The sequence below is a fragment of the Rattus rattus genome, chromosome 6 (assembly GCF_011064425.1).
Source record: "Rattus rattus isolate New Zealand chromosome 6, Rrattus_CSIRO_v1, whole genome shotgun sequence".
NCBI lineage: Eukaryota > Metazoa > Chordata > Mammalia > Rodentia > Muridae > Rattus > Rattus rattus.
This window is the reverse complement of record NC_046159.1, coordinates 5293069-5311652: the sequence shown is the minus strand read 5'-3', so window position 1 is coordinate 5311652 and position 18584 is coordinate 5293069. Positions and strand designations below refer to the sequence as shown.

The following is an 18584-nucleotide window of genomic DNA, read 5'->3' as shown; positions in this document are numbered from 1 at the left end:
GGGTTCAGCCTGTTTTTAGAAGCACTTGTACACCTTTTGTTTCAATCTGCCTCCCTTCTCATGCCAGCCCACTATTCCTGGGCTCTGTAACATCCTACCTTGGAAGATAAGACCTCCTTCCAGTGCCCCTCAGAACTCCTTGCCCACTCCAATGGGGCACAGAGCCTAGCCACTCAAATGGAGATGCTTCCTGGCTACTCCAGGGCACCTCAAGATTATTTCATATAGAAGTTGCCACATAATTCTTCCCTGCTCCTTGTCCTGGACAACCTTGTGAATCTGAGTAGTAATTAACTCACTGGACAACAGTAAGATATAGACATTTTGCTTTAGAGTTCTCAGACTCTGGTCATTTATCACAGGCTGGATTCTGTTGTATGTGGGTGACTCCAGGTTCTTATGGGACCTCATTTAGTGATTAAGTTATATAGTGATTTTCAGCTAAGTCGTATTAATCAATAGTCAGGATCTATTAGCTAGGTATTAGATGATTAATTTTTGTGACTGTTTTACTTATTGATTTGTTATGTTATTAAGTCAACTATATATTGAGGTCACCAGAAGCAGCCACTGTAAAATGCTTTACTGATGCAGCACAAAAACAGATCCAGGGACTGGGGAGAGAGGTCAGTACATAAGAACACTTGGTGTGCAGGCTTAAGGATGTTTTCCAATCTCTGGCGCTCGTGTAAAAGCAAGGAATGTCCTCAAATGCACTCATAACTCCAGTGTTGGGAGGTAGGGGTGATGGTGGGGCTTGCTGGCTGGCAGCCTGGCTGTAGGTCCAGTGACCCTGTTTCAAGGGGTTGAGGAAGGTGATGGGGTGGATATGATATTCTCAACTGCCTCTGTGAAACCTACACACACACACACACACACACACACACACACACACACACACACACACACACGTGTGAACAGACACTTCGTGTAGGCGCTCATCAGGGGGAAGATGACACAAACTCTGAATTATAACATTTAATTATTCTGATGATCCACATGACCATTCAGTAGCACTGAAGGAAGGTAGACTACTGGGTTTAGAACCATCTAGTGCAATGGGAGAAAGCAGGCAGAAATGACCCGAGAACAAGGAGTACCTTCCCTCCTGTGCACATTAAAAACCCAAAGACTGATGGCCAAATAGGCTTTTGTTAGTGGCCAAAGGTGTGAAACATCTGTTTAAAATGAGATATAGTTTTAGATGGCTGGCTTTCAATGTCTGGTAGTTTTAGCTGCTTCTCCTTGCTGCCTGAAACTGGTGGTACTGCTGAGGGAAAGGGCCTGTGATGCTGGCCCAGTTGCTAAGGTAAGGGGCCTGTGATGCTGGCACTGTTGCAAAGAGGCTAGTGATGTCTGCAGTGTTTGGTCAGTGGCCTACGGATGCTTGGCTCACCGGCTTTCTGTGTGTTGTCAACCATCTTTGGGACTCAGCAGAGCTGTTTACTGGCACGAGAGCTTTGACCCAACCCTTCTTCCCTCAGTTTTAAAATTGCCTCTCAGAATATATATATATATATATATATATATATATATATATATATATATATGCATGCATATATGTGCTTCCTTTCTTGGAATTTACTTACTATACAAAATCCTTTTTTTCCCCCAGAAAAGTGCTTTTCTTTTTAATGTTTAAATACAGGATTTTCTAACTTAATCCAGTTTAATTGTAAAACTATATTAAAACATTTGAAAGAAGTTATAATTATGGACACCTGACTCTGCACTCTGCAGCATACCAACCCCAGGGAAATTGCTAAGTCGGCTCCTGAACTCTGGCATGAGTCAGCACTTAGCTAAGAGCAGGACTTTAAACAGCACTGATTCTCACTGACAAAATGTCTAAGCAGGACACTGTCTGCTCCGCCTCAGGGGTCTGTGACCTTTTCAGCTTTGTCACACAAGAGACTGGTTCAGTTATGCATTCAACATTCCTTACAAACAGTCGGCGTGCTCCCCTTCCAGTGTGGACCAGTATGTGGAGACACACTGCCCTTGCTGGGTCTCCAGGAACTGTGTGCTTGGCTCTTCTGGACAGCCCTCATTGGTGTTTCTTTGGTGCGAGTAATTCACACGGGCTCTGGCTGCTTACGGGGAAAGTGGACCTGTACACTCCAAGAACATCTGGGTTATAGGGTAGAGTTCAAGACTCAGAACATAGGCTGTATATAATTTCTGACCTTGGGAAAGAAACCTCTCTAGGGCACAGTCAGCAACTCACCAGTTAACGTTCCCAGGAGTCTCAGTGTCAGGTCTTCAGCTGCGGATCCCTCAATCAAGGTGAAGGCTTAACAGCTTTATGTTTGCCTGTGGCCGACACCCTGGGTTTTGCAGGGGTTTATCATTGTGCAGGGATGGTCACATCAAGAAGACTCATTATACAAAGTATCAGTCTAAAAACCATTTCTGTCACCAGTGAGGAAACCAGTGGGCTAGGCTGGGTGCTTATGAAGGTCCCACACGGCTTAGAATACTAAGCCAGGGTGAGCACCTGGGGTGCGGCTGCCCTGGTGGGAGCACTGGGCCGCAGAAGCCAGTGTTAAAAGGCCCGAGGTTGAATCCCACATGAGAAACTCAGTCCATTAGTTTAATAATCTCCAACATGCCACCTCCTATCCAGGGTTACTACCATGTGAAATAATCGGCAGTTCCACTCACGTGGGCTTGGGGATCTTTTCCACCCGACGATGGCAGTGTCACATTTGTAATTTGAAAGTAGCTGCATCTGTCAGAAAGATGAAACTGATGGGCTTCCAACCTTTTAAGAGAGTCCATGGGGTTCATGTCTCTAGGACGGATTCTTACCTTTGCAGGAGGAAGTGCTTGACCATTTCATTCTCTTGGTGCTTGCAACCTGAGGTGGTCGAGGCTCTTCTGATAACCAAATGAAAAGTCATGACGCATCTAACTGGAAATACACCTTGAGCATCACAATACTATGAACTAATTCCAGCTTGAAGAACCCCTAGACCCATGTCAGACTTCACACACGAACTTCCAGGCATCGTTACGATACCCCAATGGGAAAGGCAGAGCAGTAACCCCAAGTGGAGTAGCATGGGACCTGGTTAGTGTTCTGCAGTCTTCATACACTGACAGGTCTAACTTATTCCAAGTGTTTTCAGACAACAAAGCTGGAACCCCGACCAGAAAAAGGCACAGCCTCCTGTGCCGGTCCGTGAGACTGACTCAAGTAGGTACGCCCCTGGCATCTCTGCTCTCTCTGGACCTCAGCAACAGTGACCTATACCCCATACTAACCTAAGGCCAATCTGAATGACGTGTGATGGTTCCCCGACATTTAATTTCGAAAGAAAGCATTAAGTGAGTTTAAATACTGGGCCCAGACCTACTGGCTTCCATCTGCATTCAAAACTCCTCTCACTTTCCCCCCATGTAGCAATTCAGGCTAATGGCGTGCTTACTCTGAACTTTACTTCGGTTTCTAAGATTCTCGGTAAACACTGTCACTATTTAAGGGGAAGTGTTCACAAAACACAATCAATCATGGTTTGAGAAAGAAGCAATGGTTCTGAAGAATTAATAAATCGTAGCCTAGCATGGTGGAACGTGCCTTTCCCAACACATAGGAGACAGGGGCCTGTGGACAGCTTTGATTTTGAATCAGGACCCCAGGCCTTAAAAAAAGAAGAAATCTTAAAGAGAAAGAACACATGACAACTGAGCGACCTTTGGAGTTCCTTTTATTATGCCGAGAAATCCCAGAAAAATACAAAGTCCCAGGAAGCAGAAGCAGGAAGTGAGCCGAGCACAGTGCCCCGGAGGTTCAAACCGCTCTCGATGTGCAGCACACTGCTCGCAAGGCATGACCATCCCGGTTCACCCCTTATGCCTGTTATTTGATTAAATAGATGTGCAGATGTCTGAGTGCTGCTCTTTGCAGATATTAGATTATGAAACATGATCTCGAGCCTTTGAAGAAGGCAGGAAGCAAGCCTGGGCCACACACCCCAGTTTACACGGGGCAGCTGCCGGAAGCCTGGCCAGCCAGTGTTGTTCACTTTTGGTAAATCTATGGGAACATGTGGGGTCACGTGTGGGGAAGAGGACAGGTTAGTCAGAACAATGGCCGAGCCAATGTTTCTGCTCTCACTACTTAGAATCAAGTAAATGCATGGTTGCACAGTGGTTGCTCCCTGCACATCACCTTGAGGTGGTCACAAGGTAAACCTTTACCAATACAATGTCATCAGGTCACCTGAAGCTGTACGGTTTACCCGGTGAACTTCGGATAACACACCACTTTTCCATGACTTTGGTCACAGACACTCTTCCATCACTACTCATGATAAAACAGCGGAGAGTAAGTTAGATCTGATGATGGGTCTTCTGGATACTGCTCTGCCTCGTCCTGGGACTGGAAACCGCTTTCCAGGTGTAAACGGGAAACAAGAGCATTTGTCTAAGTCACAGCATCTAACTTAGAAGTCTAGTGACTGACGCAAAGGCCCAGGGCAAGGCAGCCCATCACGTGCCCTTTATTCAATGCCACCAGGATCTATGGCCATTAGAGCACTCAGCTGCTTCTGGGCCCAGGAGACGAACAGCTTCAGAGTGGGCAGGCTTAACGACCAGGACGCATCGGCTGTGTCTCTATTCAATGTCAACAGGCTCCGTAGCTATCAACGCACTCAGCTGCTTCTGGGCGCAGGACAGGAACAGCTCCAGGCTGGACAGGCTACGCTGGCGGGTGACTTGATCGAGCTGTAGATTGTTCAGAGAGAGAGAGAGAGAGAGAGAGAGAGAGAGAGAGAGAAGCGTCAGTTGGGAGAATTCCAATATGAAGCCAATGCAAAACACCAGGAGCTTTTGGGGAGAAAGGACTTGAAGCCCAGTGGGATTTCCAACCATCTGCCAGGATACTCAAGGTTGTTCACCTGTTATCCAGCTTGACACAGTACTCTCATAGCTGACTGTGGTCTGCAGTTACTGGAGAAGTCATAAGTACAATATCGGAATGGTTTGAGTACAAACTGAGTACAAACATGATGGTTCTTAAACAGACCATAGAGGCACAGAACACAAAGCTTGGCCGATGACATCACCCTTCAATTCAGCACAGTGCTGGGGGTGGAGAGGACTTGGTAAAATATCTGGGGGGAGGGGCACGTTGTTGTTCAGGGTTAGGAGCGGTGCTGCCTTTGCAGAAAACTAGAGTTTGGTCCCCAGTACCCACATATATGCTTACAGCTACCTTAACTCCAGTTCCAGGGGACCTGATGCCCTGCCCTCCCTGGACTCTGAAAGTGCTGCCACGCACATGCCTCTACCACACAGACGCAAACGTAAGTAACAATAAAATCAATCTTTAAAACAATATTCAATAATATTGAAACCAGTATGATCTATTCTCCCTGCTAAGGGATTTTAAATTAGGGCTACAGTGATGAAAATGAGGTTCGGCAAAGATAGTTATTGGGGTTATCTGCTGAGAATGTTCTGGATGATGAAGATAATGTTGCTAATGGTACAGGAAGAAATATGCTAACAGTGAGAAAGAAGCCAGGGCCCACAATGAGAGCGCTGTGGGGTTCTATTTTATACTATAAACCTGTCTTACATCCTTCCTATAAGCACCTCTGCATCCAAGTGGGAATTCTCTATTAAACTGCACTTCGATAATCCACGGAAATTCAGGATCATTAACCAGGATACAAAACCTTCATAGTATCCAAGTATCAAATGACAAAGGATGGAATCTAAGAAAATAGCTGTGTAACAGGACTGGGCTGGACGGGACTCTTCAGCTCTGAAATTTCCATGAATGTGCAGCAGAGGCCCTACTGGTCTTCCTCCCTCAGCCATGCTTTTTCTTCCTTTGTCATGTGATGCCTCTGGATAGACAGAAAAACAAACACTTGCTGCACACACGGACAACCCTTGGTCTCAGGTGAGCAGATACTGCGTACCTCGAGAATGACTGTCCTTCGCTTCTGGAAATAGGTCTGGGCTTGTCAGGCACTAGACAAGTTTTATGAGGTTGACTAAACTGATTGATTGGTGCATAAACCCACTAAGGGCCACAGCATCTTCCAGGAATGGCTGATGTATAGTGAATTCCGAGAGTAACAGGAGGTACAGCCTCACCCACAAGATGGGATGCTACAAGGCCGTTTTAATATATGCAGGGCTCCCCTCACCCCCTTCTTTGTTGTCTCTGAAGCAATAAGGAAAATTTAACATCCAAGTGTCTACCATTGAGACAAGAAGATGCTCATAACTGTCCTGGACAGATGCAGCATGTGGAATTTCTGTGGTACGTAAACTGCTCAGGTTGTAACAGGTGTGACCAAACTGCTTTCCATAGTGAGTGTCCCAGGGCACCAGTCCCTAGCACGAGGACCATGTCCCTACCCTGTTCTTTTAAGCAGCTGCATAGTTCCCACTGAACATTTACAGTGCAATGCATTCATTAGATATTCTAGTGCTCTACACAGGCCTATGGTGGGTTTCCTTGCTTGATGATTGATGTGGGAGGGCCCAGATCACTGTGGGTGGGGCTACCTGTGTGCAGGTGGTCCTGGGCTCTGTAAGAGAGCAGGCTGAGCAAGCCAGGACGAGCAAGCCAGCAAGCAGCACTCGTCTACAAACTCTACATCAGTTCCTGTGCCAGGTTCTTAGCCTCACTCCCCTCAGTAATGGCCTTGGTGAGGTCTAAGCTGAAATCCTCCCCAACCTGCCTTCACTATGTATATTTTTAGCCACAGCAACAGAAATCCTAACAAAGACGCAGAACCCGAGTTTGTAGCAGCTGCTTAGGCTGCAGACTGCTCTCTGCAAGGTGACCTGTGACCTCTCTGCTCATGCCCAGGCACCCGACTTAACAGTTCTCCAGTGCCCATTGCTCTCCTGGCCTCGCTTGTCTCCACGCCGAGTCGCACTATCTGACTGCAGCCTTACAGTAAACTAATCCATCGCACACGGTCATCTGAAAAGAGGATTAATCCGTAGACGTGTGGAACAATAGCAACATTTAAAAGAAAGAGACCAGACAGAGTCTTAACTTTTTCAGAAAGCACAAAACAGCAAAACTCAGAGTATATTATCCTCAGAGATAAGCACAGGCAGAGAGGCCTTCCTTCCCTTTTCGGGTGGTTTGGAGGTGGAATCATGGGTGCTCGCTTGACTGTGTTAGCCTGAATCACAAAGACACACGAGTGTGCCACACGCCTGCCAACCCAGTACGGAGAGGTTGAAGCAGGAGCATCAGGAACTCCACGATGCCTTCATCTTGTAATGAGTCTGAAGCCTGCGGGGCTACAAGACTCTGCCTCAAAAACAAAAATAACATAACAAGGAAAAAAGCCTTCCAGAGAAACCTAAAGCTCGACCAGAGCTCCATTTAAAACAAAACTGATGCCCCTCATTAGGTGGCAGATAAAAGTCAAGAATTAGCATTTGGGGAGTAAGGAAACTCACTGAGCTTAAACTCGCTCCATGAGCCCAAGCCTCGAAAGCTGCGAATATGTCCTTATTTAGGAAAAAGGTCTTTACCTGTCCTAAGATGGGTTCACACAGGATAAGTGTGGGTCCTAAATGCAACCACCATGCCTCTGTAAGAGACACCAAGACACAACACAGAGGGGCTGTGAGAGACTGGGGGAGAGGACACATGGCAAACACTGAAAGCTGTCACCAGAGACAGGGACTATGGCTTCAGTGTCCCCTGGTGACTTCAAGGAGAACCAGGCTCTGACAACTGGGCTTTAAGCTTCATGACTCCAGTAGTGGGTTAGACTGTGTCTCTTTCCTTTTAAATCTGTTGTAAACTCAGTAAGTGCCTTAGGCTGCTCAGGTGAGGTATGACAGCTTCTCGTTACGTGTCCTATGGGGACCTCTGTACTATCACAGCTTCTCATCACGTGTTCTAAGGGGACCTCTGTGTCATGACAGCTTCTTGTCACGTGTCCTATGGGGACCTCTGTGCCATGACAGCTTCTCTCTGTGTCCTATGGAAGCCTCTGTGTCATGAGAGCTTCTGACCAGTGCCCTGTGGAAGCCTCTGTGCCATGGCGGCGTCTCTCCGTGTTCTATGGAAGCCTCTGTGTCATGGCGGCTTCTCTCCATGTCCTACGGAAGCCTCTGTGCCATGGCGGCTTCTCTCCTGTGTCCTATGGAAGCCTCTGTGTCATGGCAGCTTCTCTCCATGTCCTATGGAAGCCCCTGTGCCATGGCGGCGTCTCTCCGTGTTCTATGGAAGTCCCTGTGCCATGGTGGCTTCTCTCCATGTCCTATGGAAGCCTCTGTGCCATGGCGGCGTCTCTCCGTTCCTATGCAGCTTTGTGCAGTAACTATCCTGTTTTTGCCAAGGGGCTTTCTGCTGGGTATGTGAAATGCACATTTTAAGGATGCCATTGCACTTTTATTACTTTGGTATTAGCATACAAATTCACAGGCTTCACCATGAATTGAGTGAATTGATCCTCCTGTGACCTTTCACCCTTGGCTGCCCCCATGTTGCCTACCTACCTTCCTCCCAACTTTTTTATCCCCTTCCTGTGGCCCCCGTTCTGGCTTTACGGCCTATCCCCACAGTCCCAGCCACACAAAGACATATCAGATATTAACTGTGGGGATGAGTACATGACAGGAAGATGTGGCCCTTTCCTTTCTCAGTCTGAGTTACTCTGCTTCTTATAATAATTTCCAGACCAATCTATTTATCCTGCAAGCTTTTCTTTTCTTTATGGCTGAATAAAAGTCTGTTGCGCGCGTGGACAGACACACACACACACACACACACACACACACACACACACACACTTCACTTCTTCATTATTCATCTGTCAACAGATGTCTACGCTGAGTCTATTTCTTCTTGTTGCTATGAATAGAGAGGGAATAAACAGGGAAATACAAACATTTCCATAGGGGACACAGCGTCCTTCAGGGGTGTCCCCATATATGATGGCCATGTAGCAGTTATTTTAAAGGTTTTTTCCTGAAACCTCCACTAATCATGTGGAATGATTGAGAAGGATCTTAGGCAGGGTTTCTATTGCCATGGTACTTACCATAACAAAAAGCCACTTGGGGGTGGAAGGGTTAATTTCATTTCATACTTATAGGTAACAGTCTGTCGTCAGGGAAGTCAGAGCTGGAACACAGAAGCAGGAACTAAAGCAGAGGCCATGGAGGAGTGGCCTGTTCCTCGTGGTGTGTTAGCCTCATGGTTGGTTTACCATCCAGGATCACCGGCGTAGGTCATCGCACCCAGTGGGCTGGGCCATTCCACAGTCATAAAACATGAAAATGTCCCATGGGCTGGCCCACAGCCAATCTGGTGGGGACATTTTCTCAACGGACAGTCCCTCTTCCCAAATGTCTAGCTTGTGTCAAACTGACTAAAAAACAAACCAGGATAAGAAGTCCCTGAATGACTATGGTACAGGTAATAGTTCCCTGAATTTTTCAACTTTATAATCATGGATATATAAAACAAAATTTGAAAAATATCCTACCGTCTTATTTCTTCTAAAAGTTCATCTAGACCCTAATCAAACAAACTGCAAACACATGGGGAACACGGACTTGCTTCAGTGCTTATGTAGTTTTGGAGCTTTAATGGTGAGGCTCAACTGCTCAGTCTAACTTTCCCACATCTGAGTGCACTGGAATCTGGCTGCTGTGTATCAAGAGGAATCTTCCATCTTGTTTCTAGTGAGACAGGTTCTGCAGATGCTCATTCCTAAGGTACCTGCTCTTGCCCAGAGGGACACGGGGAAGCTCTGGATGACAGCAACACCCTGCCTTAACTCAAACTCAAGACTACCACCAACTTCCAGATGCATCACACACACACACACACACACACACACACACACACACACACACACACACACACACACACACACACACACACACACGACACACACATGCATACACTTACAAACATGCATGCACACACACACACACACAAACGTGCACACACACACGCACATACACATGCATACAAACATGCACACTTGCACACACACAAACACACAAACTTGGGTACACACATACACCCACACAAAAACCACACACAAATGTGCTCTTGCACACACGCGCACACACACACACACACACACACACACACACACGCACTCATGTATACACATGTAAGATCCTGGACTTTTTCTGAGCCATCAGATTCTTCTGTGGCGGTTTGCAGTGTGGTGCCTGGATGCTTCTGGATGCCACCTTTCCTGTGCTGTGTCATCATATTGTGCTTACTCAGCAGAGCTGAAGAACAATCACAGTGACCTGTCTGTCTGTGTCAGTAACCTGTCTGTGTCAGTAACCTGTCTGTCTGTGTCAGTGACCTGTCTGTCTGTGTCAGTGACCTGTCTGTCTGTGTCAGTGACCTGTCTGTGTCAGTGACCTGTCTGTGTCAGTGACCTGTCTGTCTGTGTCAGTGACCTGTCTGTCTGTGTCAGTGACCTGTCTGTCTGTGTCAGTGACCTGTCTGTGTCAGTGACCTGTCTGTGTCAGTGACCTGTCTGTGTCAGTGACCTGTCTGTCTGTGTCAGTGATCTGTCTGTGTCAGTGACCTGTCTGTCTGTGTCAGTGACCTGTCTGTCTGTGTCAGTGATCTGTCTGTTAGTAACCTGTCTGTGTCAGTGACCTGTCTGTGTCAGTAACCTCTCTGTCAGTAACTGTCTGTCTGTGTCAGTAACCTGTCTGTGTCAGTGACCTGTCTGTGCCAGTAACCTGTCTGCCTGTGTCAGTAACTGTCTGTCTGTGTCGGTGACTTGTCTGTGTCAGTGACCTGTCTGTGTTAGTGACCTGTCTGTGTCAGTAACTGTCTGCCTGTGTCAGTAACCTGTGTTAGTGACCTGTCTGTCTATGTCAGTAACCGGTCTGGTTGCTTTACCAGAGGCTCCCTGGTATTACACTATTAAGCACACGGCTGCTGTAAGAAGTTTTCTATTAAAAGGACTTTTCTATTTTTAGATAAGTAAGTCTGATGTGGGAGTCCACGCTGTATAAAAAACTAAAGGTCAGATGCCGAGTCCCTCTCTGGGAACAAGTCTGTGGCATTATAATCATGTTGACAGAGACTCTCTGAATCAACTTCAGGGAAATTAGTGTCACATAAAATAAATGTTTAGAATAAATCAGACTTGAAGGATTCAACAGTCTGGGCAGTGGTTTGACCTGAGGCAATGTCAGTTGCCTTAACCTTGAACTTGAGAGCGTGTGGGCCTGGCCTCTTCATCAGAATGTTCATGGTCCACATCTACACCCCACGGTTACTGCCAGCTCAGAGTATGTCTCCAATGCATCCCAGAAGTCACCTCAAAAAGAAGTTGTGTAACTTTCTCATGTTCCAGATGGACTACAGATGCTCGTGGAGAGTAAATGAAAGGCGGGTACAGAGCCTAAAATGCACAAGCCACAACTGAAGGACTGCTGCTGGGTTCTAAGACGGCTTATGGTAAGAACTCTGTTCTCGAACTGTCTTTCATGCAGCAGCTCTGCCCTGGCATCTCAAACTGCCACAGAGCCCACGGGGCGTAAGCACTCTCTGTTCTCACTAAAGCAACGATGTGCACTGTAGTGCACGCACACCCCTCAGCACACAGTCCTGCTCAACTCCACAGGCTCAGTAGCAGTGCCTGGGCAGGAAAGAGCACCCTGCAGCAGACATGGAGCTGGCAGGGCTTCCTGTGCTGTCAGAAGCATGCCTCCCGAGGAGAGGCTCGGGAAATCTAAAGGGAGAGAGAGGCCTGGTTCCAGCAGTCCTACATCTGCCAATGGCAATTTTCAACACAAGCAGAAAATAAGACCATGAACTTAAGAGTTTACAAAGACAGAAAGCTAACTACTGCTTCCCAGAGTAGCTCGAGAATCTGGATGCTGTCTGAGTTGAGGGACTGATCTGTTGAGGCTGGACACTGATTTCCAGAGTGTCTGAGATGCTACATGGCTTCCCTGCGTGTCTGGGGAGCAGGACACCACTTCCTAAGGGGTCTCTGTCTTATGAGCCTGGCCATGGTTTCATTCTCCTGGCAACTGTGTGAGTGGGGCAATTGGGCTTTGAAAGGTTATGACTTGCCCAAGTGGAAGAGTGTGTGTGTGTGTGTGTGTGTGTGTGTGTGTGTGTGTGTGTGTGTGCAGCAACTTAACACCAGGTGTGTGTGATACCCAAGCCTGTCCTCCAACCTCAGCATGTGCTGCCTTTCCAGATAAGAGCTTATGTTATGGCTGGGGGCCTTGGCACAGGGTCTATTTTGCTATAAATACAACAGGGTTCTTTATGCTGCATTACCCAAGCGTAAATGGCTGTCAAGGCGCCAAAAACCTGGCACAGGCAGCCATCGAACAATGCAATCTTCGTCCCTCCACGGAGATTCAGTAAGAAATTAACACACAGAAGGATCCCTGAAAGCACAGCAAATGCATTTAAAGGAAATTCAGCTTATTAAATACACCATGAAAAGAAACATTTCCTTTAGCAACCTGGAAATGTCAGCAGCTATACAGAAAAAGTGTGAAACCCCCTCCTGTTCCTAATGAAACAAAGGCTTTCAATCTGACTGACATCGTGTGGTACTAAGCGCACCTTGCAGTGTACGGCCATCTTAAGCCTGGGTGACCTCTGCTCACTCACTTCTGCATTTCAAACTGGGAAAGTAGCTGGTCAGCCCAGGACCAGTGTGCGCTGGGTGCAAACCTGGTTAGGGATTCTCATGACTTAGTACCCAAAGCTGAACCCATGCCATTTCATTAAAGCACTGAATGGAAGTTACTGCGAAATATTTTTTCCCTTTGAAATCTTCTTCATCATGGGTTTTTATACTGTATACAAGATCATGCAAATCTGATCACTGTAAACCATACCAACCGCCTGGCACAATTTAATCAGCTCTCAAGGGAATGGAAGGAGGACGCAATAGGCCCCTCCCCTTCCAGTACAAATGGAGGAGGTTCTGCTTTCATCCAAGCTAGACTCAGCAGATATCGAAAAAGTAGAAATAAAACCAGGGAGGCAAAGTGTAGAACAGAGGCTGAACGCCCATTCAGAGCCTGCCCCACATGTGGCCCATGCATATACAGCCACCAAACTAGACAAGATGGATGAAGCAAAGAAGTGCAGGCCGACAGGAACCGGAGGTAGATGTCTCCTGAGAGACACAGCCAGAATACAGCAAATACATAGAATGCCAGCAGCAAATACATAGGTGAATGCCAGCAGCAAACCACTGAACTGAGAACCGGACCCCGTTGAAGGAATCAGAGAAAGGACTGAAAGAGCTTGAAGGGGCTCGAGACCCCATATGAACAACAATGCCAACCAACCAGATCTTCCAGGGACTAAGCCACTACCTAAAGACTATACATGGACTGACCCTGGACTCTGACCTCATAGGTAGCAATGAATATCCTAGTAAGAGCACCAGTGGAAGGGGAAGCCCTGGGTCCTGCTAAGACTGAACCCCCCCAGTGAACGTGATTGTTGGGGGGAGGGTGGTAATGGGGGGAGGGTGGGGAGGGGAACACCCATAGAGAATGGGAGGGGGAGGGATTAGGGGGATGTTGGCCTGGAAACCGGGAAAGGGAATAATAACATTTGAAATGTAAATAAGAAATACTCAAATTTAATAAAGATGGAAAAACAAAACAAAAAAAACAACAAACCAGGGACAGAACCTGTTCAGTCTGGGCTAACGGTGACATGTGCTAACAGTGACACGTGCTTAGGAGCAGCTCCTATCTCCTTCACCTACAGGTGAATCTGGGGACAGTGCATACACCTTCGGGTCCCTGTTGGTCCTACTGTGCTTCCTCTGCTGTGATATACACCATGGCCAAAAGCAAGCTGTGGAGAAGAGGTCTCACTACGTCTTACAGCTGTATTCTATCATGAAGGTGAGTCAGGGAAGGAACTCAAGGCAGGGACCTAGAGTCAGAACGGAAGTCATGGGGGCCATGGAGGCTTGCTGCTTACTGGTTTGCTCCTCATGGCTTGCTTAGCCTGCTTTCTTATCCAACCCAGACCCACTTGCCTAGGGGCAGCACCCTCCACAGTGAACTGGGCCTCCAGATAGTTAATAAAAAAAATGTTCCCAAAGACTTGCCTTCAGCAAATCTAATGCAGGCACCTTTGCAACTCAGGCTCCTTCTCCCAGATAACTCTAGCTGTGTCCAGTTGACAAACACCAAACATGGCCACATCATTTCTGGGGTTAGTAGAAGGTAAAAGCAATTGGGATAGAGCTCCAAGATAGAGCCTTAGAGGGGACAGACACCTGTTCTTTCCCACTTTTGTTCTTGTGTTTTTCATCACCTCACTTCAGAAATGTCCCTGCTGGAGAAAGAACTGGCAGTGTGGCGTGAATGACGCAGTTAGGTGCTATGAATACAGTGAGTACATACACAGGGTGCCAAACAACAAGCGTATCAAGTCCCAAGCACTCTGGCCAGAGAGAGTACCTAGACCCATGCACCCTGGCTAGATAAGAGTACTTAGACCCAAGCACCCTGGAAACTCAGTGTGGTCCACGCTGGCCGTGGGGAGCTTCATTCTTCAAGACTGTTAGGTCCTGACACTACGAGCATGTGATACCACACCCAGCTCCTTTGTAGACTCCTAAATCATTATCAGAATTATGTTCTAATGATTGCTTGTTCAACCCCCTAAGTTACAGTTTCCAGATCAGCAAAATTTCCAGTCTTGTCCACATAACATGTTGCACCTGTTCCCACATTCCTGTTCAGGATCTAAAAGCTGAGTGTTCAAGGCTGGGCAGATGGCTCAGATCCCACAACCACCTGCTGCTCTGCCATGAAGTCCTCATCAAGTGGCTCACAGATGCTGGATAGAGAGGAGGGGGCAGAGAGAGCAAGGGAGACACCGGGAAGAAATGATGCCTTTCAGTCTTCTAATGTCTGTTGAACATTACATTACAAAGCAGAGTTGGCAGTTTGGGGGGGTGATAGCATTTATGAATCCATAAGACTGGCAGAGAAGCTTTCATGTGTGGCTATTCCTCCCTTTTTAATCATTTTCTTGTCAACTAATTAGCTCCGATCTACTGATTTGATTTCTATTCATCCCAAACAAGCTATAAAGTGTATTCCTAAGAACAAAGCAAATAAAACAAACAAAACTAACCTGTTGCCCTCTATGGTATTCTCTGTTGATAAGACTTCCTACTTCCCTCTTAACATTTATAATTTATATATATATATATGTATATGTATATGTATATATATATGTGTGTGTGTACATATACATATATATGTTGATTAATATTTATTAGTAAAGTTACTTAAATTTTCTCACATAACCAATCTTTCCCAACACTCTATTACATTGGTGCTAAGAGACAGGATTAGTAAGGGGCAGGAATGCTCTGACAACTTAAGTGGAAATTAACTTGGAGAAGTGAGTGTGAAGTAGGCTTAGCCTTGAGTCACCAGAGTGCATCTGTGGGTGCAAGTTCATTCTCCAAAGACTTGGTTAATTAAGGCGACAGAGCAAAGATGAGAAAATGCTTTCCTTCTGACTTAATGCAAATATGACATTAGGCAGGGACTGGAAGGGGTGGGTCAACTGAAGGGCACATGGCAAGTCACCTGCAGACCCTGGCCTCACAGAAATGCCATTACAGTCATTTCTCCCAGTGACATCACTGTCCATCTATTGTCACTGTCCATTTATTGTTACTGCTCACCTGCAGCTATCATTGCCCACCTGTGCAGCTGTTACTGCCCACCTGTACAGCTGTCACTGCCCACCTGTGCAGCTGTCACTGCCTACCTGAGCAGCTGTTACTGCCCACCTGTGCAGCTGTCACTGCCCACCTGAACAGCTGTCACTGTGCTTGGATGCAGACTAAAGGTGGCCTTAGCAATCCATGTCCAGATTCCTTGGAATGAAAGAAATAGTTTAATGTCCTTGAGAAATGCCAATACACAGAACAGAGTCATGCACAAGTTGAAACTGTTCCAAGTACACATGGCAAGTGGCCAGTCTGATTGTACGGTCCCTGGGAAGCTGGAAATCCTACTTACTCCCTTATGAAGATCTAGAGTAAGAGGCTCTAACAAGTTCTCATTTCACAGTTCTGCATTTCCTCAAACAAAGCACAACAGTGTGTTTGCAGAGGGCATGTTTCAGAATTCAAACCTTATATGTAGCCTTTGGGTGGTAGAAAGGGGCTTAGATAAAGTAAGTGCCTAGTCTAGCTCAGTTGGGTTAGGTATAAAAGAAATGGGGAAAGGCACGGGTAACATTGGGAGAGGAAAACCTCTGCCATGCCTCCCTGCTCACCTGGAGAGTGCTTGCTACCGCCCTTTCTTCTAACGTGGGATAAGGCAGGGTGACAAAAGCTCAGCGGTTCACAGTTCAGTCTGAACGGCACCAGCATGGTGCAGACTCTTCCAAGAGTCCTGACCCGAGGGTAAGACACTCTGGGGCTTGCTCAGGGCAAGGGTGTGGCTTCCAAGAGTGTAAAGAATCATTTCTGCATCCTGCTAGGAGGAAATGAAATCACAAGTGGCAAGACCAGCTACATCCCCTGCAGCTGGCTGGCACTTCTGTGCTCGCAGGACTGACTCTGTCACTGTCTCTCGATCACTCCACAAGGCTTCCTGCATGGACGATGCCAGTGACCTGCCACAGTGGTTAATCTAAAACTTCACAAAGGCTGTACAACCTCAGAGCCCAGCTTCATGGGCTGTTTTCAGTGGAAGGTACCTGGGAGGCTGAAGCAGGGGGAATGGTTAAGTCCAAGGCCAGCCCAGGCTCCAGAAGTCTAAGGTGGAAGTGAAACAGAACAGAGTCCTTGTCTGGGAACCAGCAAAGTCTGGCCTTATTCTTCCGTACAGTGGAAATAACAGCAGTGGGAAGTGATCTTTCCAGAGGAACTCATTATGTTCTGAAAGGGAATGAATAAATCAGCAAAACACTATCTGCTCCCCAAGTAGATGCCATGCAGGGCTCCGTATGATGCTCAACAACTTCTGCTCTCCTTCCACAGGACCAGGATTCATTTCCCAGCATCCTCATGGCAGCACACAACATCCTGTAATTCCAGTTCCAGGGTAATCCAATGCCCTCTTTTGGTCTCTGTGGACCCTGAAGTAATACACAACATAGACACACACACACACACACACACACACACACACACACACACACACACACACACCACGTAAAATCAATTAATATTTTTAAGGTATATGAAAATGTTTATGAAAAACCAATTGATCAGGAAATATCTCTGAGCATTCCTAAGTGACAAAGACTACAAAGGACTTTGGTTATCAAGATCAAAAAATAAAGCTACAGGAGAAGCTAAAAAAAAACCACCTTAACACAGCTCAAAATAAACAAACAAATCCATCCCTGAAAAGCAGCATTCTTAAATCTGTGCCCTCAGAGGCAAGAAGTAGGGAGCAGAGTGAATATTTAGGGACATTATAATGCTCAATTATTCTGCACAGGTACTTCTAAACTACATATACCTCAACTAAATTTTGGTAATAAAAGGAGAATATCTGAAAGATATTTGTCACGTAAGATATCAAAACTCTAGTAACAAATGACAAAGGATGACTGACTACCAAAATTACTTGATAACAAACACTACAACAAGTTTTGAAGTATTCAAAAAACAGTATGTATTTTATAGGCAACCAAGGCATACACATCAGAAATGAACAACTTCACTTAGTAAAAAGAAAAAGTATTTGGTTTGTAGATAGAACTGCTTCTACAGATTGTAACAAAGTGAGAGGGAGCTCATTGAAATATTTTATCAGAACACTGTGGAATAACTAAAGTGGGCAAGGCAGTGCCCTGGTTATAAATAAAGCATGCTTTATGGATATTAAATAAATTTATGGATGCAATTCTCAGATGAAATACAGGGCTGGAGGCCCTGCCAGTGCCCAAACCCAATATGTGGCAGAGAACCCATAACCCTAAGTATTAATAAAGATCTGTAGACAGAGCAAATGCCGCTCATGGTATGTCCTCTGAGGAGCTCTTCAACGGATGAGACTCCACGTCCACGGTGCTTCTGACACGACTGTAACCCTCACTTCTCGATTTCTTATCTACAGCTTGCTGTCATCAACATGTTCGTATATTACCTTTGAAGAGACATAGTATTTGCATTGTTCCTTCTCTTTAGGAACTCCCCCGTGTGTCCTCCAGCCCTCCTTTCAGGTCTGTACTCCATCTTAGCCATAAAACTCCAGCGGATGAGTGTATCTTACATCTCAAACACGGACATGTGCATTTTAATTAACAGTAACTGCTGCAGTCATAAATCCATCCATCCTCCCCAGGGATTAAAGTGATGTGAGCTCCTTCAACACAGACTCAGATATTACATAATTAAAGTCTGCTCGATTTCTTATCCATATTTTATTTGACACATTTATAGTATTTGATACGATGTTCAAACCTTCAAAGTCATTTTACCCCTTTTCTTTTCTGCTGCCACCCAATGCTCTCCACCTCTTGCTCAATTTCTTTGTGGTCCTGTGTCTCCCTGGGCTTCCCTCAGGGCTCACCCAGGACCTCTTTGTGCTCGGCAGGTCCTGTGTCTATTACACTT

General features: G+C 46.3%; 1 protein-coding gene across 1 annotated transcript in view; it reads right to left on the bottom strand.

Annotated features, from left to right (window-relative positions):
* Positions 1-3693: 3693 nt before the first annotated feature.
* Ccdc91 (coiled-coil domain containing 91) overlaps positions 3694-18584 on the bottom strand; it is a 170911-nt gene continuing 156020 nt past the window's right edge. Inside the window, exon 13 of the mRNA XM_032905426.1 lies at positions 3694-4731. Coding sequence (XP_032761317.1) covers positions 4621-4731 — 111 coding nt within the window. The 3' untranslated portion in view covers positions 3694-4620. The remainder of the gene's footprint in view (positions 4732-18584) is intronic.